Consider the following 26,400-nt stretch of genomic DNA (forward strand, 5'->3'; position numbering starts at 1 on the left):
GAATTCCAGCAGGTCATTAGCAGATTCAAGCTGGTGTAGGTGGTTAACCATCTTGAACCACAAACAAAACAGGTTCCAGGTTCCTAAAAACAGCTTGACAAAGTTAACCCTTCCTTGGACTTTTTTTAAATGGTTCTAAATGGGTCCAAAAGCGGTTTTAGTAGGATTTTTCTGAAAGAAACTCTGCCCTATATAGGCTTCCTCTTCCATCTTGATCATGATGTGCTATTGGCATTACAAATGTAAATGCTAAGATACATAAGGATGACAATCTGCTTCTTTTAATAAAAGTATTGGAATGTATCTTATGTACAGACCAAATAGGCAGTTGCATTCCACAAAAGCAGAGCGTAACCCTGTTTGCCCTGAATTCCCTTTCTAGATACAGTAACATGTCATGCTTCTACAAAATGGCAATGTGTGCAACATCTAAAGGTAACAAAAAAGTGACTGCTTAAGTCAATTGCCTGAATGATTAGAGTTGCCCAGTGAACTTCCTATTAACTATTGATAATGATACAAACACAAAAGAACTCCCATCAGGCTTTAACTAAAAAATCAGAGCATAATTTTCAAATTTACAAAAGCACTAACAAAAAATATGTCTATAAAGTAAGATGCAACAAAATGCTACAGTATCTTTCATTGTGACTACCATTCCATGCTATAAAAGTGCTTTTCATTATCCCATAATGCCTTATGTGCTCATTAGATTCAGGATGAGGGTAAAATCATGCTCCTTCCTGCTGTAAAAAATAACTAAAACCAGTCTAAGCTGGTTTACGCTGGTCTAGCTATCCCCCCAGCCTGGTCAAGCTGGTGTGTTCAGCTAGTTAAGCTGGTCTCCAAGTCTGACCAGCTCACAAGTGCCCCAAACCCTCCTAAAACCAGCAAACAGGCCAGTTAATATCAGAAAACTACATTAAGCTATTTTTCTTTTCAAACAGGGCATGATACGAAAATAATTTTTGACCCAGGAGACGTTAGGTGTTTTCCTCCAGAGGAAGTTCAAATGTTGTTTCAACAAAAACATGCATTTGTTCTTAAAGGAGAGAAGTTGCCCTGCTTTTAAAAGGCAAATGTAGTACAATACCTCAAACAATAATGACTACATATGCTTATAAAACAAAATAATCTATTCTTCAACCATGGGCAGTTACATCCACACACTATGTGTTTCCTAGTTTCTCACCGATCCCATCACCCCAATTCAGGACACAATCCTCTCCTCCCAACTCCTCCATGCGGGTGCTCAGTAGTTGTCTCGCGGCCAGGCAAGCGTACGCTGTTGATTGTTGCGGTGGTTGTGTCCGTCTTGTGAGTCTCGCTGTTGCAGAATTCGGTCCTGGGACTCGTGTTCGTTAGCGCTTTGGATGCCCCCGGGATGGTTACGGTTGGGTGGGTACATGTTCAGGTACGTGTGGGAGGGTCGGTGGGGTTTGTATTCATCTTCCTCCTCTTCTTCCTCATCCTCGGGGGGTTGCAGGGAGCTAGAGCCGCCTCGGTGAAGGGAGTGTGAGTCACTGGCCTCGTCGGAGGGTATGAGGCTGTCCTGCTCACCCTGCTCCTCCTCCTCCACACCCCCTCCACCCCCGGTGGGCAACAGCTGCCGGTTCTGAGATAGAAAGAGAGAGATGACAACTCTATACCATATTGAGGTCACACGTTTCCTCTGTTTGTTTCACTACAAAGTAAAATTAGTAATTTAGAAGACAGCGAGACCCATTTACACACAGTAAACACACATATATAAAACACAACGAGAGAGAAAAATAGGAGTTTTTGGAGACAGTTATGCCTCAACAAGGACATTAGGAAATTGAAAGTGACTAGTTTCTATGGCTTCGTTCACACTACACGGAAATCCAGTTGGTGTCCGATATCAAATTGCTATGCATTACAAATTGCTACACATTTTCCACAGGAGCAAATAGATTCAGGTTAATTTTAGAAACAAGGAGGTTGCATTCAAAGGAAAGTTAGAGGGGTTGTCACATTCACCAAGCATCAGTCTGTGTGATCAGATACAGCCTCTTTTTCACAGCCAAAGCCTTACAATGGACAGATTTCTTAATAATGCAGGAAAACAGGCAACAAATCTGCTTTGTGAATTCACCAAACGTAAATCACGAGGATGTACAGTGTTAATATCAATCAGCAAGCGGCATAATAAGAGCAGTTTGAGATGATAGAGTGTGCAGCTCGCTTTGTAAACAGAAAAATAAAGACTACAATAAAAGTGCAGGGGGTCAGAAAAAGGTGGTGTAAGGAGATAGAAATTATAGAATTTAAAAATGACTTTTCAAATGGAAAGTTTACACTGCCATATGGAAGTTTATATAATTTCACTGAAATGGACAGTTAAAGCATGTAGCCTACTGTAGATTCAATTCAGTTTTAACCTTTGAACTTCACTGTATTTTCAAATTACATATTAGGATTCAATTTACATTTAATAAATCTCAAAAAAGGTGCATTGCACAGGGCTCAACAAAAAGGATGCGAGAGAGTCTGTTTGAATTGTCACTTGCGGTATCCAATGCTGTGTTGTCACTATCTCTTACTTGACCTACACCTTTACAAACATGACCTACACCTTTACAAACTTGATCTACAACTTTACAAACAGGACCTGCATATTTACAAACATGATCTACAACTTTACTAACATGATCTACATCTTTACAAACATGACCTATAACTTTATAAACAAAACCTACACCTTCAATAACATGATCTACACCTTTACTAACATGATCTACACCTTTACAAACATGATCTACACCTTTACAAACATGACCTACAACTTTATCAAAATGACCTATACCTTTACAAACAAAACCTACACTTTCAATAACATGACTACATCTTTACAAACTTGACCTATACCTCTATACTGCATACACCCTTAGCAAAACTGTCTATACCTATATCTTCACAAAAATAACCTATACCTTTACAAACATGATTTACACCTCTATACTTCCTACACCATTAGCAACACTGTCTACACCTATATTATCACAAACATAACCTACACCTTTACAAACTTTGACCTACAGAAGTGCTGCTTCTAGATATATAGACTCCACATTTAAACACTATCTACACAATCTAAAGCACAGACTACACCTTTAGAAATTCTGCCTACACCCTTAGCAACATGGTCTACAACTAAACCTTTAAAAACATGTCCAACACCTTCACAAAAATGACCTTCACCTTTATAAACATGACCTGCACCTTTACAGACACAACCGACACCTTTACAAACATGATCTATAGAAGTGCTGCCAGTATCTTGAAAAACATTGCCTCCACCTTTAAAAATAATGTCTTCACACTCAGAAGCACAGACAGCACTTTCTGAAATGCTGTCTACACATTCATCTACACTCAACAGTGCATGCCCCTTTTAGAAACACTGACTTCATTAGTGCTACAAGAACATGAATTAGCAAACTAGCAATTTATAGCATTCAATTATGTTAAAAGGATATTTGAATGTGATTTTGGGGGAAGTTAAGGTCTGTAACCTAAATAAATATTCAAGAAATGTAAATACTTGAATAATTTTTGTGAAGTCAGAAATTTGTTTTTGCATGACTAACTTTTCCATCTATTGGCAAATGAGTTAATACATATAAACAAAGATTATGTGTGAGCTACATGTCTCCAAAATTATACAAAGCAGGACAATGTTTGTATAAACTTAACAGAGTATCAAAATCATATACAGTATTTGCATAATAGGATTTTTTTGAGTGCTTTGTTAATGGAGATACCACATGGCCATTTCCATTTGGAGGGGTTAAAGTAAGAATAATCAGGGTGGGGTTCTTATTTAAAGTCTGTGTGGGGAAAGTCACATTGACCGTCCCACCTACTCACCGCAGGTTTGCAAGCGTTCATTCAATTAATTCCTGTGTTTCAGAGAACTGCAAAGATGTCAGGCATGAATAAGACACAAAACAGACAGATTCAGACTTACAACATGTCAGTATTCAATGGTTTTTGGATCCAAGACTACAAACAACAGAGAAAATGGAGTACAGGAATGAACAGAACAGGCAAATGCTTACTCTACAACTTTTCTTTTGACAAAAAAAAGGCAATTACTAGTATCAGCTTGAAAATTACAAACCCAATATACAAGGCTTACAATTTTTTGCCTTATTATTAGTTGTGAACATAAATTGATTAAAGCAGAACAAAACTGTCACTTTAGTTTAGTTTAGAGTTTTTAATAAATGCGTGGCCAATCTAATTCACAAATACATGGACTGTGTAAATTGATCAATATTTGTAATAAGTAAATCTCTGTGAAACAAAATTAGCTGATTTTGCCATATTTCTAGAGGTTCATATTTTTAAAACTTCATAACGTAAGTTCCAAAAAGGCTGTCTATTCTTATAAACTTGGACAAACAGTATTGGGAAATACTACCAGTATAATGTTATTGTGTCTTAATTCCACAGACTCCCTTGTTGCATACTGTTAAATGTTAGCATCTAGCTAAAATTCATAACCTTAAAACTTGTTTTTACTTAACTTATACGTTTTTATTGTGCACTTAACTGACGTGGCAGCTTCAATTGAAACAGAACTATTAAGAACTTTATCTTTCATTGCACAAGGGGTTGTGGGCAATATTTGTGGAAACAGCATGCACAGATGCACACTTCGAAAACAAACCAGAAATAGATGAAACACGTCTTGGTTACACGTGTATCCTCCTTGGTTCCCTGAAAGGAGGGAACGACATGCTGCATCAAAAGCCACCATGCCAATTTGATTGGCTGGTTAATTAACAATTTTCTTACTGAAGGTAGGTCTGAAGGAAAAATTATAGATAGCACAGGGAACCAAGGTTACGCAAGTAATCAAGACGTTCCCTTTCAAGAAGGTAACTTTGATGCTGTATCAGAAGCTGGTGCTATGGGAGTCAAATTCCATAATGCAATAGCACTGATGTGCAATGCCTACTATTACAGGGTAGTCAAAAACACTGCTGTAGCCACCCCTAGTGAAAAATAGAAAGGTAACTGGGGACAATAAACCAACAGCTTGATGCCAAGACATAGACTCTAGTTATGCAAGGTAGTGGAGCAATTTCTCAACACATCAACCTGGTTAGCGGGATGAAGGCGAGCAGAGCTTTTGCACAATGACACTAGCCAACAGGGTAATGAAACATTGCACACATGCTCTCATTCACAGCAGTGGGAATGGAGAGACCATAGTTTTTGATCTAACACCAATACTAACCAGTTGGTCAGTGATCAACCTTCTTCCTCTGTAAAGAACTGGGAAAAGAGGGAAGATACATGCAAGTTATAAAATCTGGCATAGGTGTTTGGCTGCAGGTTGGGCTTCTCCTGTCATATGACTTCTAGAGACACGCCCTCTGCGCATGCCCAGACTCCTGGTAGAATGAACTGTTATGCCCATGGGAAATTGTATGCCAGAGCTTTGTCAAGTGTAGGAGAATGGACTGAACGCGTTCATTGGTCAGGTGCAGACATGGTTTCAGAGTCGAGTTTCACTCCTAAGAAGGAAACTTTCTGAGTGGCCACTCATGTGCTCTTTGTCCAGTTGTCCATGAGGCCCCAATGTCCTAGCAACAGGTCTCTGTGCTTGTACACTTGTACCTTCGATTGAGCTATCAGTAACCATTCTTCGATGTAACACGGATGCAGCTCGAAACATTTCGCACATTTTTGAAGGGCCAAGGACAACTTGAAGGGTAGGACCTTGAACTGGTATGCAACCCCTTTGAAGGCAAATCTCAAGAATGGTTTGCAGCAAGGGCTATCTGCACACATGCATCTGCAAATTGCTTGACACAAACCTTAACTGTGGACAAACATAATCTGTCTATAAGTAACGACTTTGAATGGATACAGTAAGTGTCCACACACACGTGAAGTGATCCAGGAAATGACGTAAGATCATGGGTGAGACTAGAGTTCTCGCGTGGGACTGGAGTTCTTCCCTCTAAAAATGGTGGTCCGCAAGAAGCTTGCGATCCAAGTTGTTTGTGTGCTGATTTGCAGTGAAAACCCAAAAAAGCATTGTCTGTTTGCAGAGAGAGTTGGAGGTAAATAAATAATTTTGCAATGATTGCAGGTAGCTGCTGGTGTTGTGGTTTGACAAGCACATGTTTGTGCTTTGTTTCAAATAATTGAAAAGCTTATGTGTATGCAAATTTATTCTGATAGAAACTCTATTATTGTGTTTACCATACAAATAGATGCATGATAATACTGGGATCAGGGAGCTCTCTCATTGGCTGTAGGTCGTCGCTGATGTAATTTCCATTCAAAAAATATGTCAAACTGCAGGACATTGAGTCACAGAGAGGTCTAGATATTTAACCTGCTAGATATCTCTCGGGCATCTGCAACGCATCACCACATCTCTCGGATCACGTCTTTCAAAATTCACACATTTGTCTGCGATCTCCTTTAACTGTCGGCAAGTGGAAAATCAGGGCTAAAATCATGTAGCGTAAACTAGGCATAAGACGTTCAGTTGTGATGTGATATGCATTTTTTGCATAAGTGCTGTTGTATAATAATACAAATTGCAAATATTCATAACACCGGTTAACCGTGATTTTTTTCTCATACGTAATCTCAATCTCACACCAGTGGAGCATCAAACTTCACCAGCCAATCAAACTGGCATGAAGGTATACGGTTTCAAAGTCTGCCCATTGGGAGATGCTCCCGTAGTTTCAGCTTATGTAGCAGCACCGAAGTAACCTTCTTGAAAGAAACTTTAGAAAAACAAAAAAGAAAAAGATTTTCTTAATAATTATTTTTGTCTCTTTTTTCTAGGATCTAAACATCCTTAAAACAAGATAAATCTACTTCACTGATATCTTTTACATCAGATAATAAGTCTTATTTTCAGATAATTGTAACATTTTAAGCATAACTCTCATTAAATTTAGCTAGATTTCTTGAAAAACAAGACTTAACATCTGATGCCATTTTACTTCTCAAGTAAATGTAAGAATGTCATATGCAGAAAAAAAGACTACCATTCGAATTGGGTAGTATGGACTAGAACATCATAGTACAGAAATCAGGTGCATATTTCTTATAGCTCATGGTTCATCTACCATCTATCAAGGTGACAACAAACTATCTACAGGCACAGTAGGACACTATATGTGATTATGTGTAATTTTAGCACAGTCCTATTACAGTCTCTGGACTACTTTCCTGGCTGATCTATGAGGACCCATACTGGTCATACCAAGTCTGGGTGGCCTCTAATCTAACTAGGTCAACTCATATATAACTGCAATACTCAAGGGGTGTTCACACTGCCAGCTGTCACCCATCCACAAAGATCACCTCACCTGAAGGCTGGAGATTGCTGAGGGCGGGGTGATCAGATTTTGCTCCAATAAGGGGTTGAGAGAGGCAGTGCCTGGCAGATGAGTGGCACGCCAGTAAACCTCCAAATATTCTGCAAGATGCTCACAGGCGTCCTCCAATTGGTTCTCATCCAAAATAACATCAAACATCTCCTGATGGGGAGACAGGGTGGAGGAGAAGATGACATGCAGGGGATGGAATTAGAAGATATTATTTCAAATATCTTGTGATGGTGATCAGGTGATGGAGATGACGTAGGATCATGGCTCTATGGAACAACATGCAACATGGCTTGTGTCAGAATGTGGTTTGGAAAAGCAAGCGTATACATCATTACAACTGTAGCAAGGCCAGTGTCAACAGCTTCAGTTAAGAATATAGCTGCTGTACAGGGTTGAATCAAGAAGGAATGAAGAAAAAATATTTCAATAATTTTTTTTTTACATAATTTTGCCTTCATTTCGAAATAACACAAGATACATTAACATAATGTAGTCAAAGAGTTGGAGGAACATTGTTTTTGTTTATTATAAAAGATCCTATCTTTCTGTGTCAGCCACTTACATTTTTAATAGGGATGTGGGAAACACATCTAACTGCACTTTGTTTGGGTTTCAGAGTTTTGGTGCTGTGCTTTAAAGTCAACATAAAACAGATTTTGCACTGAGAAATTTGCAGTCCATTTTACTTCTGTATTCTGATGTATTCCCAAGTAAAAAAGGATATTCAAGGGGGTGGGGCATTATCAGCCTAGATCTTCCTTGTGCCCCCCAGTCGGACAATGAAACGACCAAGTGGGACACCCCGGTCGGATGAAAAGAGTACCTATTGCCACCCTAATGGTCAAAATACCCCACCCAAAAATCTAATCCTAGTACCAGCCCTGATTGTTTGTGTGTGTGTGTGTGTGTGTGTGTGTGTGTGTTTAAACTTAATGAACTCACAGGAGGACACTGAGTCAGTTTATCTGCTGCCATCATCTGGACATTCAGATGCTTGCTCTGTGATTTACCCCTTGACTTTATCAACCGCTGCAGGACCTGCAGAGTGTAAAGAACAATGAGAAAATGGGTTATCTTTTAAAAAAAAAAGCTTTTGAATGACATCTATTTTGTGTAGATCAAGCAAGTGTAGTTAAATAATTACATCATAATTTGTGTTTTTTTATGGTAATGGGCCGCACTTGGTTTAATAGTTTTTTAAGCAAGTTAAGAAGGGTTGGTAGGGACACTAACATTCCAGCATCTCAAAACATAAAATATTCTGGTGACATCCACCAATGAGGGTGGTTTAACGGTGATAAATGGTGCACACACGTTTATGGGGCATACCTTTGGTGAGGAGACCTTGACGTACACTATGATGGGAGCTAGTGATGTTTTAGCGAGCTGTGCAGGATGGTTAATGGTGTCTGCATCCAGAATCACAAGTTGAAGGGTTTTAGCCAGTTCAAAGATCCTCTCTATCTCACTCTGGACCTCCGCTGACAGCACAAACAGATATCCAAAACATAAGGCCAGAGAAAATAGAGGAAGAATGTGGCCCAGAGTTCAAAGTGTGTCTTTAGTGTGTGATGCTCTCACCCAGACTGGTTCGTGTGTTGGATCTCTCCATGATGGGCCTCTTGTTGAGAACTGATCTTTTGGCCAAAGAAAGGTCAGCGGTAACCCGGGTTATAGAAATCCTGTCAATATAAAATTACTTAATAAACTTCTACCTATGTTTTGATCTCTAGTATGTATACAGATGAGAAATGTGACATGGTCAAAATGTCTTTTCAAACTCACCGTCCATCAAAACGATGTTTGACAAAGTCAAACAGGGCTTTCTGCATCATGTCTGTCACCTGTCAACAGACATACACATGTGACCACACATTTGAAAGAGTAATATTTGTTATCATATATATTATATTTGTATATTTGTGCTATACAGAGGGATGTTTGATGTCTAGCATTCACCTCATAGCCCTTCAGTGAAGGCCCAACCAGGACCACAGGTCTCATGGACGGCACTACATCGTAAGGAGGAACATGTTCAGTCTAATTCAGAAAGACAAGAGCAGCACTGTAACAGATGATTTAGTCACACAGAGTTAAAGCAGCAAGTCAACATTATTATTACTGTAATAATACAGGACGGTAACTTACAACTAGATAAGAAAATATGTCCAGTTTGTCTTGAAAAATCAACATTTTATTAGATTTATCCCTTTTTCAGTCTCAAATGTTGGAGTACTAGGATAAGATTCAACAGTAAATCTATTTTGTATAACATCTTAGAAGTAAAATACAGATAAACCACATAAACACAAATGAATGGGCATGATAATATGCAAAATAAATGGGCATGATAAAGAATACATATCACAAAAAATTATTTCGACTCAACCATCAGTTTTCAAAAATCGCATTTAAAATATTGTACTACAATGGAAGTCTATGGGGTAAGGCACTCCGGAGGGTTTAAAAGAAACATGCACTTGAATTTACAATTTTATTTAAGCACTTCATAAAAGTGCATGTTATTTGCACAGTAAAGCTGTCTAAATGATCCTTTTAGCATTGGGACTTCTTTTTTTTGGGTAGCTGTGACTCGGGTGATAGAGCGGGTTGTCCACTAATCGCAGGGTTGGTGGTTCGATTCCCGGCCCACACAACTCCACATGCCGAAGTGTCCTTGGGCAAGACACTGAACCACAAGTTGCTCCCAATGACAGGCTAGCTCCTTGCATGGCAGCTCTGCCATCATTGGTGTGTGAATGGGTGAATGAGTCACAGAGTAAAGCATTTTGAATACCGCTAAGGTTAAAAAGGCGTTATATAAGTGCAGACCATTTACCATTTTTGCCAATGTAATTTCTCTGGATGGCATTTTCTCAATGTAAATAGTCACTTTGTGTTTTCTATGCACACGTTACTGTGTTTACCGTCTTTACATGGTCGTGACAGAATTTGCAAACTTGATATAACCTTACAGAAAGTTAGTTAGCGATGTTATCATGCTAGTGTCATGTTAACACATGTAAGTCTAGTGGCTGTACCTTTTCTAGTACCACGACTTGACCCATAGACTTCTGTTACAAGAACTATGACAAAAATTACATTCTATGGAAATAGACAGCACAGATGCCACAGATGCGGTCAGCAGAACTTAAAGGAATATTCCAGATTCAATAAGATTCAAAGTTAAACTCAATTGACAGAATTTGTGGCATAACGTTGATTACCACAAAACATTATTTCTACTCATACCTCCTTTTATAAAAATAAAAAAAAAGCAAAAATCTGGATTACAGTGAGACACTTACAAAGGAATAAATGGGGGTAAGTTTTGGAGAGTTAAATGCAGATATGTGAAGCTTATCATTTTATAAAAGCGCTTACATTAATTATTTTTAAACTCATGTATTATTTGAACTGATAAGTTGTTAAAATCACAATTTGTACAGTCATTTTAGGGTTTGTTGACATTACATATTCATGGCAACAAAGTAGTAAAATTGGCTATAACTTTACACAGTAAAGGTTAGTAAGAGATGTCATCACACTAAAATCATGTGGCTATGGATATTGTTTATCTTGTGGCTATACTTTTTAAACAGTGAGAATTTGAACATTTATGGATTGACCCCCATTCACTTCCTTTGTAAGTGCCTCACTGTAATCGAGATTTCTGCTTTTTTTTAAATAAAAGGAGGTATGAGTAGAAATAATGTTTTGTGGTAATTGGCATTATGCCACAAATGCTGTCGATTGAGCTCAACTTGTATTGAATATTCCTTTAAGCTGAATTGAACCCAGAACATTTATTAAAGTTTCTACATGTGCACTCTATTTGTCAAGCACACAAGCACACATCCAGAAAACATGCAGTTAAGCAAATATACCATAATTTATGGCATACAAAAGTATTTGGGGCAGCATAAAACCTCAATAAAAACCCCAAAGGGTTCCTTTATACTTGCTATGAGTTTCATAACAAATCAAAAATCTCACATCCTGCCTGACCAATCACAAGAAAGTAAAAGATGAAATTAGAACAGATGTGTATGACACTCTTCAACTACATAACACACAAACAATGGCTTTGTCAACACACCTACCTGCTTTAGCTTCTGCTTGGCTTTTGAAAATGAGAGAACACACATCAAGATCAGCTTTGAGAAGATTTATGCTTAGAAGAATTGCTTATAACATGTTTACTGTAACCTGGACCTCATAGGTGGATGTTAGGATTTGACAATTTAATCTAAGGCATAGTTCACCCAAAAAATATAAAAGTCTGTCCTTAAAATTCTGTACTCATTCTGCCTCATGTCATTTCAATTCCATTCAACCATTAATTTTTCAAAGTGATCATGACTTTCAAGCTCCTAAAAGAAAGTAGCCCATAAAATCCATCCCACATATTCAAATTGACATGCAATATATACCGTTCCATAGTTACGAAACAAGAATCAATACTGTTTGCTACTTTTATGATACTTTAATGTTATTTATTTTATTTTTTTTACCATTTTGGAGTGAATATGCCCTTGAGTGTTCCATGGAAAAAATAACAGCATATGGGTTTGGAAAGACTTCAGGCTGTGTAAATAATGACAAAATAAAATTTTTGGCTGAACTATTCCTGTCATGTTCACTGTTGTTTTTTGTTTTGTGCTGTTATTTTGAAGTTTAGTTTAGTTCCTGTTTCCTGTTTGGTTTTTGTAGTCCTCTGTAGTTTCTTTGTATCATTGGTCTTTCCCTGATTGTTTCCTCCAGGTGTCCCTCATTCCCTTGTTTGTTCCCTCCTGTATTTAAACCTGGTTCTTTGTTCAGTCTTTGTCGATCGTTGTTGAATGTTGACGTTTTGTTGCATGTCCTTGATATTCTCTGTCTTCGTTCGAGGTTCCCCCTGACTCTTTATGGATGTATCCCCAACCTGTTTAGCCCCTTTATGTTTTCCTCATTTAGTTTATTTTTCCCATCGTGGACTTTTCATTTGCTCCTGAGTTTGTTTATGTTTGTATGCTTGCCCAATAAAGCTGCATTTGGATCCGCACCTCCCGTCTGCCTTCTCCTGACTTCCCTGTGTTACAGAACGATCAACCAACTATGGATCCAGAGGTTCTACGCGCAAACTACAACCTGCTCTGCCTAAAGCAAGAGGACCGCCCTATAGAGGACCACATTCGCGACTTCCATACACTGGCGAGTATCTCGGATTTCCCGGACTCCTCTCTGGTGGTTTTCTTCAGGGACAACCTGCGGAGTTCGCTGAAGGAGCAGTTGCAACAGATGACGCACGGCTGGACTCTTCGCGACTTCCTGGAGGCGACTTTGCTGGCCTGTGGCTCGCCGTTCACCATGGGCGTCGTCGAGGGGGACCCTAGCTCTCCTCCCTCAGTGGTGACTCTCCAGTCGCCCATGGCGCTTCCTGTCGCGCCAGCCCCTCCTGTCAGCGAACTCACCCCCAGGCCTGTCGTTGTCCTTGAGCCAGCACGGTCAACTTCGTCCGCTCGGAGGAGGAAGAGAAGACGGGCTTCCGCCTCCCAGTCCACGCCTGCCACGGTCAGCGAGCCTGAGTCCACGCCTGCCACGGTCAGCGAGCCTGAGTCCACGCCTGCCACGGTCAGCGAGCCAGCGCCTGCCGCCTCGACCGGCCCTGAGCCAGCGCCTGCCGCCTCGACCGTCCCTGAGCCAGCGCCTGTGGCCTCAACCGTCCCTGAGCCAGCGCCAGTGGCCACGACCGTCCCTGAGCCAGCGCCAGTGGCCACGACAGTCCCTGAGCCAGCGCCAGTGGCCACGACCGTCCAAGAGCCAGTTTCCCTCGAGCCTCCCGAGCCTTCTAGGGCTCTGCCTCCCGAGCCTCCAAGGGCTCCGCCTCTCGAGCCACTCAGGGCTCCGCCTCTCAAGTCTCTCGAGCCTTCCAGGGCTCCGCCTCTCGAGCCTTCCAGGGCTCCGCCTCTCGAGCCTCCTGAGCCTTCCGGGGCTCCGCCTCTCGAGCCACCCAGGGCTCCGCCTCTCGATCGTTGATTGTTTAGGATCGTCTGGAATCCGATCCTTTGAGGGGGGATTCTGTCATGTTCACTGTTGTCTTTTGTTTTTGTGCTGTTATTTTGAAGTTTAGTTTAGTTCCTGTTTCCTGTTTGGTTTTTGTAGTCCTCTGTAGTTTCTTTGTATCATTGGTCTTTCCCTGATTGTTTCCTCCAGGTGTCCCTCATTCCCTTGTTTGTTCCCTCCTGTATTTAAACCTGGTTCTTTGTTCAGTCTTTGTCGATCGTTGTTGAATGTTGACGTTTTGTTGCATGTCCTTGATATTCTCTGTCTTCGTTCGAGGTTTCCCTGACTCTTTATGGATGTTTCCCCAACCTGTTTAGCCCCTTTATGTTTGCCTCATTTAGTTTATTTTTCCCATCGTGGACTTTTCATTTGCTCCTGAGTTTGTTTATGTTTATATGCTTGCCCAATAAAGCTGCATTTGAATCCGCACCTCCCGTCTGCCTTCTCCTGACTTCCCTGTGTTACAATTCCTTTGACCTGTGACCAGGGGTGTAAAGTAACAAATTACAAATACTCATTACACACAGTAATTACAAAAAGCTTCACTAGGATGCTGCGCTGAGAAAAGCGCTTTGGGGAACAATCCTACATTGTGACCAGCTGTGAATATTTGTGTAACATGTCAATAAACATTGACAGGAATTTATAGCCTCGGCTGGTGAGATCATTAGATGCACCTGTGGCCAGGCTATAAATGGATACGTCAGATCCTATTTTCTTCAGAGCCATTCTATGTGTGTGTGTGTCTCACTCACAAGCCTGTCAAAACTTTCTTCCCTTTGTTAGGAGTTAGAAATTGTTAGGCAGTGCGCAGAACTTTCTTTCTCTTCTCTCTTTGCTATGAAAAAGAAGATATATATATAGAGAAAATGTCGGAGAGTCAAGGCAAACGATGCGTGTTCCCCTGTCAACGTTCTATGACTGATAGGGACACGCATCAGTTTTGCTTTGTTTGTTTGGGGGAAGAGCATGCTGATGGGTCCGTCCCTTTCGCTCGCTCCCACCCCAGATCCGGCTGGTCCTTCCCATGACCTTGAAGCGTGCTCCGGTGCTTCTTCAGTTCATGAGGGGGACCTTGATTCTCTTGGGTCTGCAGACTTCGAGTTACCCACATCTGAGCACTCCAAACATGACTCAAAATCTTCTGAGGAGTTACTCGATGTGGTTGCTCATGCGGTGGGCAGACTTCAGTTAGACTGGCCACGCAATCAAGAAACCCCCAAACGCTCCAAATTAGAGGACAGATTTCTGTCTGGTGGCCAGGGGAAGGGAACGCCAACTTTAAATTTACTTGAGTACATTTTAAGTGCTGTAACTGTACTTTTAATGCACTATTTTACCGCCGTCTGTGTTCGCTACTTCCCTGTCCTGATTTTATTTTTATCTATCAACATGATTGGCTAGGGAGAATCTCGTGACTCCAATCAAATTACACGTGAAAACTTGAACGGCAGCTGCAGATCTGGTGCCAACTGTTATGGATATGGAGGATGCCTCAAGCACAGTTTACACCTGAACATCACAGCTGCACCTGAAAGGGATTTTCGCATTGAAAAAGATCACAGAAATCTATCACTGAGCTTATGTGGTTGCTGAAAGAGATTAAGGTGATGTTATCAATAGGCCTGGGTAATAAAATGATCTAGATTTTTATGTGAAAGAGAGAGAGAGAGAGATGTCCTCGATACGATGATAGAATTTTGAGCCTCTGTTTTACATCTAGAGCAGGGGTGTTAATTACATCGATCGGGATAGCAAGAGCATCATTAGTTGGTTGATAAAGATAAAATATAAAAGATTGACTTTTTATTTCCAGACTTCAGTAGCTGCGTGCTGTTTGATTGACAGGTGGCTAATGTTTGTGTGCTAATGCTGGTACGCACCTAAATGATCAAATACTTTATAATTCCGCCAGTGCCCGTCTTGTTGAGGCTTTATTGTCAGTCAGTTTAGTCGAAAGTGAATGTAAGCAGTGGGACAAAAAGCATATTTGCATCAAAATATTGGACTAGAAGTGTACATGTAACTGAATTGAGCACTGTCTAGTAGGCTGTGTCATATAAAGGCTATTAATCAAACAACAATAACAAGGAAACAAGATAACCACTCGCTACTTTTGGCCGAATAATATTGTTAGTTTTTTAATAATAACAACCCCTGATGTAGAGACAGTGTTAATTTGTATAAAAAATTACCAGGAAAGAAGAGATGATAAAATATTTTATAATTATGCTCAGCCTTTATCATGTTTTTTCTAATGCCTGATAGAAAATTATCAACATATGTAGAGCAATGTTTCAGGCAAAACATTCCACCAGTCACAAACTTCAGAAAATTGTGCATCATGCATGAGAATGAGAACAAATCTATTTCTGGGCTTAAAAGATACAAGAACTAAATCAGTATGGAACATTGTATCTCAAAAGAAGGACAATGTGGCCCCCCATGTGCTACATGAAATAGTTCACCCAAAATGGAAAATTCTCTTATCATTTAGTCACCATTATGCCATCCCGAATGTGTATGACTTTCTTCAGCAGAACATAAATTAAGATTTTAAGAAGAATAGCTCAGCTCTTTTGGTCCATACAATGCCAAAATTTTGATGCTCCGAAAAGCACATAAAGGCAGCGCAAAAATGATCCATATGACTCCAGTGGTTAAATCCATGTCTTCAGAAGTGATATGATTGGTGTGGGTGAGAAACAGATCAATATTTAAGTACATTTTTGCTAGAAATTCTTCTCAAAGCCCAGTAGATGGTGATATACAAGAAGAATGTGAATCATCAAATACACAAGAAGTGAAAGTGGAGATTGACTGAGCAGGGAGGAGAATTTATAGTAAAAATTGACTTAAATATTGATCTGATTCTCACCCAGCCTATCATATCTCTTCAGAAGACATGGATTTAACCACTGGAGTAACATGGATTAGACTACTTTTATGCTGCCTTTATGTGTTTTTTGGAGCTTCAAAATTTTGACTGCCATTAACTTGCCAATGGACTGAAGGAGCTGAAATATTTTTCTTAAAATCTTAATTTTTGTTCTGCTGAAGATAGAAAATCATATACATCAGAGATGGCATAAGGGTGACTAAATAATGAGAGAATTTAAATTTTTGGATGAAGCCCAAAGGAATATATATATATATTTTTTGCATTCCTTGCATTGATTTGAACATGTTTTATGCCAAACAATAACTCTCTCGGTCGGCATTAAGGGAAATTTAGACCCTACCCTTTAATGTAATTGTTTCATACATTATGATATAAAATGGGGATCTTTGAAAAGAAAATTAATTTCCTGTTTTAATTTCTGTAATCATGTCACCCTTTTATTTATTTTTTTAAATCAGATTAATGTAGTGTTTACATTATCATAGATAAGTGATGTATTTTAAAAGTTGTCAGTCACAAACACCTATAAAATATCTATATTTTTTATTCTTTCTGGCAAACAGCCATACAAGGGAATGTAAATTACGGTATGTGTGCAATATTTTTAAATTGCAGCACACAGTTTTTATTATAAAGGGGAATAGATTTCTGAACTCAGTACTCAATATTCACTACTCATGAGTACTTTTAAATGAGCTACTCTTTTACTCTTACTTGAGTAGTTTACAGGACAGGTACTTTTACTCTACTCAAACAATTTACTTTTACTTGAGTATTATTTTTCAGTATTCTTTCCACCCCTGCCTGTGACAGAATATCTCATGCATGTTTAGAAGAGAAGGAAAGTCTAAAAACAAAATCAAGCGGAGAATAAACGCAATGATCAGCTTCAGTTCTACTGATATTATGCTCATTTGGGGTTGTAGTTCCAGCCACACACAACCTTCCACCAAAGAAGCATGTCACACTGGCTCTGTCATACTCCCTCTCACCTGCAGGTGGCGGCGTAGATCTCCAACCTCCTGATACCATGTCACCCAGACTGGAGGAAGAGTTGCCACTTTTCCTGCAGAGACAGAAACAACATTATCACAATCAAAGAGCAGCCAATAACACATTCCTTCACTGAGCTAGGGAGTAAAATGTTTAAAAATGTAAAACTTAGCAGGAAATGTGTTTGAAAGGAATTGTTCACACCAAAATTAACATTATGTTATTGTATACTCAAATGTTACTGTAGAAGACAAACTTTTTTGCAAAAGTTTTTACAAGGTTTATTATACTTTTGCACAATATATCAAGTCTTCTAAAGACAGACAATCAATTGTCTGTCTTCAGAAGACTTGGAATATTGTGTGATGAACTGAATGACATGGAAGTTATTATTCAGTTTCACATAAAATCTTGAATTAATAAAGTGCTGAAATGCAGTATGGAGGCTGCGTCGATAACATCAATGAGGACTGAAATTATCTAAGTAGCCGCTATATTTGTCATATGAGTTGTATTGATTACTTTTACTGTGGTTTTATGGTGTTTTTGACAGACTAGACCATTCACTGTCATTATGGTGAATAAACCCTGTAAGGACTTTTAAAAATTCACCTCTTCCACAGAAGAGGGAATATCATAAGGGTTTGGAGCAAAATTGAATAAAAACTGAATTTTCATTTCATTTAGCTTTGTGGTCACATACAACTCTGACAACAAATCAGATGTGCTCGAAGAAATATCTTAGCATGCTACTATTAACTGCATCATGTAATAATTAATAGCATGCTCCTACTAACTGATTCATTGCCATGACTCTACCAAACTTTGGCAAATTCAGGGACTAGCTTTTGTTCAGAAGCGCTCATTGGAGCAGCCTGGTACCTAGTACACTACACTTTTGTTTCACTTCGGACTAAAACAGCTTGTGCAAACTTGTCACAGACATTGCTTAGCACACAGTCAATCAAATTGGAGCTTGCTATTTTCAATAGCTTTTGACATTTTAGTGTGCTGTATGCATCAGATGGTCTGAGAATGTTTTTTGGGCTTAGACTAGCCACTGCAATACGAACAGTCAAGTTTTGTGCTTGAGATGCTATGAACGTGTCAGAGAGAGAGAGAGAGAGAGAGACCTCTGTTGTTTTTGCTCCTGTTTGAGTCTCATGGCCTCCAGTCGGAGGGGGCTAGGAATGAAGCTGATGTCTGCCCCCTCTTTCACCAGCCTTCCAATCCACCAGTCATTATTGTACTTCTGCAACACCCACACACAAGAGAAAAAAAACATGCTTAGTCATTCTTGGGTTAAGATTTGTCACAACGCAAAAATTCAGTTGTCAAAACCAATACCAGTGAAATTTTATGATTCTTGAAACAAATTTTGATACAGCAGTACAAATTAGTGAACAGACTCAAAGAGTTAAATATTAATATAAATGTTATCAAGTAAAATCAAAATAATGGCATGTTGCTTAAAGTTTTTCAGGTAATTACTCAAGTACACAATCAGTAATAAAAAAATTAATTGTATGTATAAAGTGTACGATTATCTCTTTTTGTTGTCAATATTGTTGTTTGACTAATATTAATAATTCAACTAAAAATGAAAAATCTCTCATCATTTACTCACCCTTATGCCATCCCAGATGTGTATGACTGTCTTTCTTCTGAAGAACACAAATTAAGATTTTTAGAAGAATATTTCAGCTGTAGGTCTATACAATGCAAGTGAATGATGACCAGAACTTTGAAAATCAAGCTTGAAATCACAATAGTGCTTAGAGACTGGAATTGCAAGATGTACTGTGAAAAAGGAGTTACATTTTGATCTGATCTCACCCAAAATCGATTGGATCGCTTCAAAAGACATGGATTAAAAGACTGGAGTCGTATGGATTACTTTTATGATGCCTTTATGTTCTTTTTGGAGCTTCAAAGTGTTGGTCACATTCACTTGCATTGTATGGACCTACAGAGCTGAAATATTCTTCTTAAAATCTTCATTTGTGTTCTGCAGAAGAAAGAAATTCATACACATCTGGGATGGAATGAGGGTGAGTAAATTAGCACGTTTACATGCACATTATTACACTGATTATGCTTGATAAGCCGACAGCATGTGTGGTCATGTAAAAGCAATACGACTTTCATTTATCAGTGTAACAGCTTAAGAATAAACCGGTCGACAAGGGTAGATTTTTGTCAATTGCCCCGATAATGTGTTGCATGTAAACTCCTTAACCCGAATTCTTACAGGCTTATCCAATGTGCGCAAGTAAGGCTGAAAAATTTATGTCGTACATTCAATTTTCATAGCATGAGATCACAAACTCTAATGATGATGCGTGAGTGCAGCACTGCAGTTTGCACCCGACTGAGGAGAGGAAGAATTACACAGCTCACAGTCCAGATGCACTCTACACTTTCCAAACAGCTTCAGGTGATGTAGACTGCAAATTATGAGGGAATTATTATGCAAAAATACAAAATAAATACAGAAGCACTCTCATTCTGGAATAAGCGGAGCTGGAGCAGTTATTTTTAATAAGTTATAACTTAAAATTAAAGTTAAAATATACAGAAGCAGATCATGTAAATAACTACAAACTCCAAAACTGGCATTTCTCTGTGCGGTCAGCACCTCTTCTATGAATTGCGTGAATGTCCCGATCTAAGGGGGAGAAACTGAAACTGCACCCAACTGATGCACACTCTGATACGGGACGCTTGTCTCTCAAGCATGCACACTTAATACAGCTCGATTATAACGTGATGGCTCGCAACTTACTATAATGCAGAAGAAAATGTTTTATCTGAGAATGATGAATAAATATTACAAATATTTTTAAATATCTAAAAATCCTTGAAAAAAAGGTGCATTCACCTGAGAAGCAGCATATACGATATTTATACTTGCTTTTAGAGAATAGATCGTGAATTATATTTTGTCTTTACTGCACTCGCAGAAGTATAACCAAGTGATAACTTATATACAAAATACACTTACTGTATATTTAAGATACATTCTCTTAAAGCAAGTTTAAATATCTTATATGTTGCTTCAAGTAAATGTATCTTGTTTTTAGCTCAGGGAGTATTGACGCTGACTATCACCCCTGGAGTCACAAGTTCAAATCCAGGGCATGCTGAGTGACGCCAGCCAGGTCTCCTAAGCAACCAAATTGGCCCGGTTGCTAGGGAGGGTAGAGTCAAATGGGGTAACCTCCTCATGATCACTGTAATGTGGTTCTTGCTCTTGGTGGGGCGCGTGGCGAGTTGTGCGTGGATGCCGCAGAGAATAGCGTGAAGCCTCCACACACGCTATGTCTCTGCGGTAAAGCACTCAACAATCCACTAGATAAGTTGCACTGATTGATGTTCTCAGATGCGGAGGCAACTTAGATTACTCCTCCACCACCCGGATTGAGGCGAGTCACTACGCCACCATGAGGACTTAGAGCGCATTGGGACTTGGACATTCCAAATTGGGGAGAAAAAATATTTATCTTGTTTTAAGGAATTTTAGACAATTTTAAATGGAAAACAAGACAAAAACAGTTGATAACAATATGATTTTTTGCAGTGAATTTCTTTACTGAATTAAACCTAATAACATTTATTTTTTCAATTTAATTCAGTGAATGTCATTTAGAGGTATTTTTAAAAGATGATTTTGTCCTCTTTATTCAAGATGGCCAGTCCATCACTGGTACCAAAGTACCAGTAATTTTGACATTCTTACTTGGGATTATAAAATAGCATTGTGAGCCAAGAGCATTGACCTATATAATACCTTTCACATGTTAGTTTGCATTGACATGTAGCTTACCTCTTTAATGTGCAGAAAGTCTTTGGCTTCAAAGTTTATGGCAGCACCCTGAACAGGACAGTCCTCATCGAGAGCTCCACAATAATTTACATTTGTCTTCACTGCGAACGCAACAGGTTTGGACTGTCAGAAAAAAAATCACATGTTAATAATCACACCAGAGTGTGTGTGTGTGTGTGTGTGCATGAGTGTTTCAGCACAAATAATTCACTCAATTCACTATATTAAAAATATAGTTTCTTTATAATATTAGACTATACAGTATATACTACATATGCTGTATATACTGTTGATATTCTCTGTGGACACCCTTCAGTACCTTCATTAATATATTGTAATACTTCTCAGATGAAGGAGGACAGGAAACAGGTCTTCACCACAAGGTAAGCTTTTTAATTCCCTTAGTTTCTCACAGTATTACTTTCACACACACAATACAATACAATATCAAACACTGTCGTCTCTCTCTCTGACTGGAGGCTCTGTGTCTGCTTTTATGCCGCTCTCCTCATGCTCACTGGAATTAGAGACAGGTGTTAGGCATAATTTAGCTCAGGTGTAAGCGCCCTTACTGCTTTCCTCTCCCGGACGGGCGCTTGACCACGCCCCCGCTGCCACATACCCCCACCGCCCGACTCAGGCCGGGGCACCATCCGGCCTGTCTACCACTCCCCCCCCATTTCTGGAGAGAAAGTCGGCGACAGCCATCTGCACCCCCGGTCTGTGGACCACCTTGAATTTAAAGGGCTGGAGAGCCAGGTACCAACGGGTGATCCGGGTGTTAGTATCTTTCATGCGGTGGAGCCACTGGAGTGGGGCGTGATCCGAGCAGAGGGTGAAGGCCCGCCCCAGCAGGTAATACCGGAGGGTGAGGACCACCCACTTGATGGCCAAACACTCCTTCTCCACGGTGCTGTACTTTGTCTCCCTCAAAGAGAGCTTCCGGCTAATGTACAGCACTGGGCGCTCCTCCCCCTCCACCACCTGCGAGAGTACGGCCCCCAGCCCTCTGTCTGAAGCGTCCGTCTGCAAAATAAAAGGGAGAGAGAAGTCAGGTGCATGAAGTAGCAGCCCCCCACAAAGTGCGGCTTTAATCTGCATAAACGCCTGTTGACACTGCTCCGACCACTGAACCGGATCTGGAGCCCCCTTTTTAGTGAGGTCAGTCAGCGGGCTGGTGACATCCGAATAATTAGGCACAAACCTTCTATAATAGCCAGCCAGCCCCAGGAACTGCCTCACCCCCTTTTTGGTCTTAGGTCTAGGGCAAGTCGCAATCGCCGCGGTCTTATCAATTTGGGGACGCACCTGGCCATGACCCAAGTGGAACCCCAAATACCGTACCTCCACCCGCCCTATCGCGCACTTCTTAGGGTTTGCTGTGAGCCCCGCCCGCCGCAGCGATCTCAGGACGGCCCTCAGATGGTGCATGTGCCGCTGCCAATCATTGCTATAAATGATAATATCATCTAAATAGGCAGCGGCGTACGCGGTGTGTGGTCTGAGGATCCGATCCATGAGGCGCTGAAACGTGGCCGGAGCCCCAAACAAACCGAAAGGAAGCGTCACAAATTGGTGTAATCCAAACGGCGTCGTGAAGGCTGTTTTCTCACGGGACATTGGTGTCAAGGGGATCTGCCAATAACCCTTTGTTAAATCCAAGGTCGAATAAAATCGAGCAGTACCTAACCGATCGAGCAGTTCATCAACACGGGGCATTGGGTACGCGTCAAATTTAGACACCGCGTTGACTTTTCTGTAATCCACACAGAATCGAACAGACCCATCGCTCTTCGGAACAAGAACAACCGGGCTGGACCAATCACTGTGGGATTCCTCTATTACGCCCATAACAAGCATCGCATCTAATTCCTCCTGAACTATTTTCTTTTTATGTTCGGGTAAGCGATAGGGGCAGCTACGTACCACCACGCCCGGTTCGGTCTCGATGTGGTGCTGTATGATGTTTGTACGGCCCGGTAGAGGGGAAAACACATCTGCAAATTCCATTTGTAAATCAGAAACCTCTGTGAGTTGACGCGGTGAGAGGTGGTCTCCACAAGTAAGCGGGGTGTTGAGATTGCAAGCTTTGTTTACCTCCGGTCCGAGCTCCGCCCTCTCTGGAACAACCGTGGCCAACGTCACAGAGGCCGCCTCTTCTCTCCACAATTTCAGGAGGTTGAGATGGTATATTTGCCACGCCCCTCTATCGATACGTTTAACTTCATAATCGAGATCCCCCACTCGTCGTGTGACCTCAAAGGGTCCTTGCCACTTGGCGAGTAATTTAGAGCTCGATGTTGGGAGTAATACGAGTACCTTATCTCCCGGTGCAAATTCCCGTAGCCAAGCACCCCTGTCATACAGCCGGCGTTGGCGTTCTTGAGCCTGGAGCAAATTCTCCTGTGTTAGTCGCCCCAGTGTGTGGAGTTTTGCTCTAAGATCAAGAACGAACTGAATTTCATTTTTACTATTAGAAGGTCCCTCCTCCCAAGCTTCGCGGATGACGTCAAGGACCCCGCGTGGGCGTCGCCCATACAGCAGCTCAAACGGGGAAAACCCTGTGGAGGCTTGTCGGACCTCTCATACTGCAAACAACAGGGGGTCTAGCCACTTATCCCAATTTCTAGCGTCATCGTGTACGAATTTACAAATCATGTTCTTGAGAGTTTTATTAAATCGTTCCACTAGGCCATCAGTCTGCGGACGGTAAACGCTAGTGCGAATCGATTTAATGCCCAAGAGCTCGTAAAGTTCGCGGAGTGTTCGTGACATAAAAGTCGTGCCTTGATCGGTGAGGATTTCTTTCGGAATACTTTAAACCCAAAGCCCCGGGTTGAACCAAGCGTTGGTGGATGATGGTCTGATTGCAGCCGGTATCCAGCAAAGCTTGGTAAATACCCCCCCTGATCCTTACCGGAATCCGGTATGCTCCAGCCCGATTGGGGGCAGCCTGCGGGACGTCGGAGACCCGCACCACCGTCCCCACCTCCATTAGCGGACACTGATCCCGGAAGTGGTCCGGGTCTCCGCACCTCCAACAGGCCGGCCCAGGTGTTGCGACCGCACTTGTGCTGGCGGGCGCCCCCACCTGAGGAGGAGAGTCCTGAATGACGGGGAATGGGAGGGTACATTCTCCCAAGGCCGGGAAGCTGGTCTCTGGAACCCTCCACGCCTGCGCGGGGCAGGAACGGGCCCTGGGGAGAGAACAGAAGGAGAGAACATAGGGGAGGGGCGAGGGCAGGGGCAAACACAAGGGAAGGGGAAAGAGAGAGAGAAGAAGAAGAAGAGGGCTCGTCTGCCCTCGGGATCGCCACCAAGTGGTCCTCCGCCAGCCGAACAGCTTCCTCCAGCGACGCCGGGCGATGGCACTGGACCCACCCCGCCGTCTTCCGAGGCAGCCGTTGAACGAACTGTTCCAGTACCACCTGGTCGATTACTCCCTCGACGTTGCGGTCCCCCGCGAGCAGCCACCTCCGACAGGCGTCCCGGAGCAGTTGAGCGAACGCGAACGGGCGATCGGACATTCCTAGTTTCATGCCCGGAAGAGCTGGCGATTCTCTTCCGGGCTCCGACCGACCCGCTGCAGAATAGACCTCTTCAGAACGGTGTAGGCCAGGAGGTTTGTCGCCGGCAGCTGCTGTGCCGCAAGTTGAGCTTCCCCGGACAGGAGGGGAATCAGGCGGGCTGCCCACTTTTCGCGGGGCCAGCCCCAGATTTCTGCTGAGCGCTCGAACAAATCGAGGAAGGCCTCAGGATCATCTGCTTCCCCCATCTTCTGAAGCATGGGGGGGCAGCGTAGCGCGGGTGTCCGGGGGCGCGGTTGTGGCCGGCGCCTCCTCCTGGCTGAGGAGGCTCCGGATGGCGAGCCGGTCCTCTGCCTGAGCCCGCATGATTTCGAAAAACCGGCGATCTTGGTCCTGCCGGAGCTCAAGCAGGGATTGCTGGTGGCCTTGATGCAGCGTTGCGAGGGACTGGAGGACTTCTGCCAGCTGGGTGGTCTCTATGGGGTGACCACTTTCCATGCTTCCTTTAAAGTCCCGGGTTTCGGCACCAGTGTAATACTTCTCAGATGAAGGAGGACAGGAAACAGGTCTTCACCACAAGGTAAGCTTTTTAATTCCCTTAGTTTCTCACAGTATTACTTTCACACACACAATACAATACAATATCAAACACTGGGTTTGCTTGTCGTCTCTCTCTCTGACTGGAGGCTCTGTGTCTGCTTTTATGCCGCTCTCCTCGTGCTCAATGGAATTAGAGACAGGTGTAAGGCATAATTTAGCTCAGGTGTAAGCGCCCTTACCGCTTTCCTCTCCCGGACGGGCGCTTGACCACGCCCCCGCTGCCACATATATATATATTATTTAATTCAGCAACACATTCATCCAAAACAGGGGCATAGATTGTGGGTTTTCAGTAATTAAAACAAGCAAGTAAAACCTCCCGATTTTTAAACCATGATCAATGGAAACATGGGTAAATGCTTTCACGTTGTTTAAGCCAATTCTATGCTCTTGAACATAAACAATTATCATTTAGATATAACAAATATCTAAAATGTTGACTGACACTAGGGCTGGGGCAAAATATGCGCGTCGATTCGTCGGACCCAAAACAAATATGGCGGCGCCGGAGCGTAGTAGCAACACGAGTGGCTCCTCAGACTACCAGAAGTGCAAGGCGGCATGCACTCGTTCCTCTAAAGTATGGGAATTCTTTAATTTCAAAGGAGACAATTCCGAGATATGTCGTCTTTGCAAAATGGAGATGGCCTTCCATTCTAGCACCACGGCAATGCACCAGCATCTGAAGAGGCGTCACCCGGTTGCAGCTGCAGATGACAGAGCACCGTAAGTTTTTTTTCAACTCCCCACTTTGCACTCGATGTTGGAGTAGGCTATAATACGTTGTCGACACATAAAGTATTCGCTTATAGCTATTAATAATGCGCTTATAGCTATGAATGTCGTGAAAAATACATAGAGGACACTGACAACGCGCTGACAGACAGGACCAAGCAGGTAACATTTATTAAAGTCTCAACTTTCAAATTTGGTCATTCAAAGAAAATTAAACCATAAATAGGCCTACTATTTTGTGTCTCTTTAATGTGTCGTGGCAGATTGCCTCAGTTAAAGCTGCTCGTGAACCGATCATCTTTTCCTTGGTTAATTTATAGCATCAAATAGGCTAAACATGAATGTAGCCTACATCAGAAGGACTGTTGTTTTAACCGT

At 41.6% G+C, this 26,400-nt stretch overlaps 1 protein-coding gene across 1 annotated transcript in view; it reads right to left on the reverse strand.

The window, feature by feature from the left end:
• Positions 1–1,197: 1,197 nt before the first annotated feature.
• Positions 1,198–26,400, reverse strand: part of LOC127628385 (voltage-dependent L-type calcium channel subunit beta-3-like) — a 101,014-nt gene continuing 75,811 nt past the window's right edge. Inside the window, exons 4-14 of the mRNA XM_052105105.1 lie at positions 21,161–21,283; positions 18,468–18,586; positions 17,310–17,407; positions 11,498–11,517; positions 9,354–9,434; positions 9,180–9,238; positions 8,976–9,076; positions 8,724–8,875; positions 8,337–8,432; positions 7,374–7,544; positions 1,198–1,615 (exon numbers count right to left, since the gene is read on the reverse strand). Coding sequence (XP_051961065.1) covers positions 1,253–1,615; positions 7,374–7,544; positions 8,337–8,432; positions 8,724–8,875; positions 8,976–9,076; positions 9,180–9,238; positions 9,354–9,434; positions 11,498–11,517; positions 17,310–17,407; positions 18,468–18,586; positions 21,161–21,283 — 1,383 coding nt within the window. The 3' untranslated portion in view covers positions 1,198–1,252. The remainder of the gene's footprint in view (positions 1,616–7,373; positions 7,545–8,336; positions 8,433–8,723; positions 8,876–8,975; positions 9,077–9,179; positions 9,239–9,353; positions 9,435–11,497; positions 11,518–17,309; positions 17,408–18,467; positions 18,587–21,160; positions 21,284–26,400) is intronic.

This window comes from Xyrauchen texanus, chromosome 35, assembly GCF_025860055.1.
Source record: "Xyrauchen texanus isolate HMW12.3.18 chromosome 35, RBS_HiC_50CHRs, whole genome shotgun sequence".
Lineage (NCBI taxonomy): Eukaryota > Metazoa > Chordata > Actinopteri > Cypriniformes > Catostomidae > Xyrauchen > Xyrauchen texanus.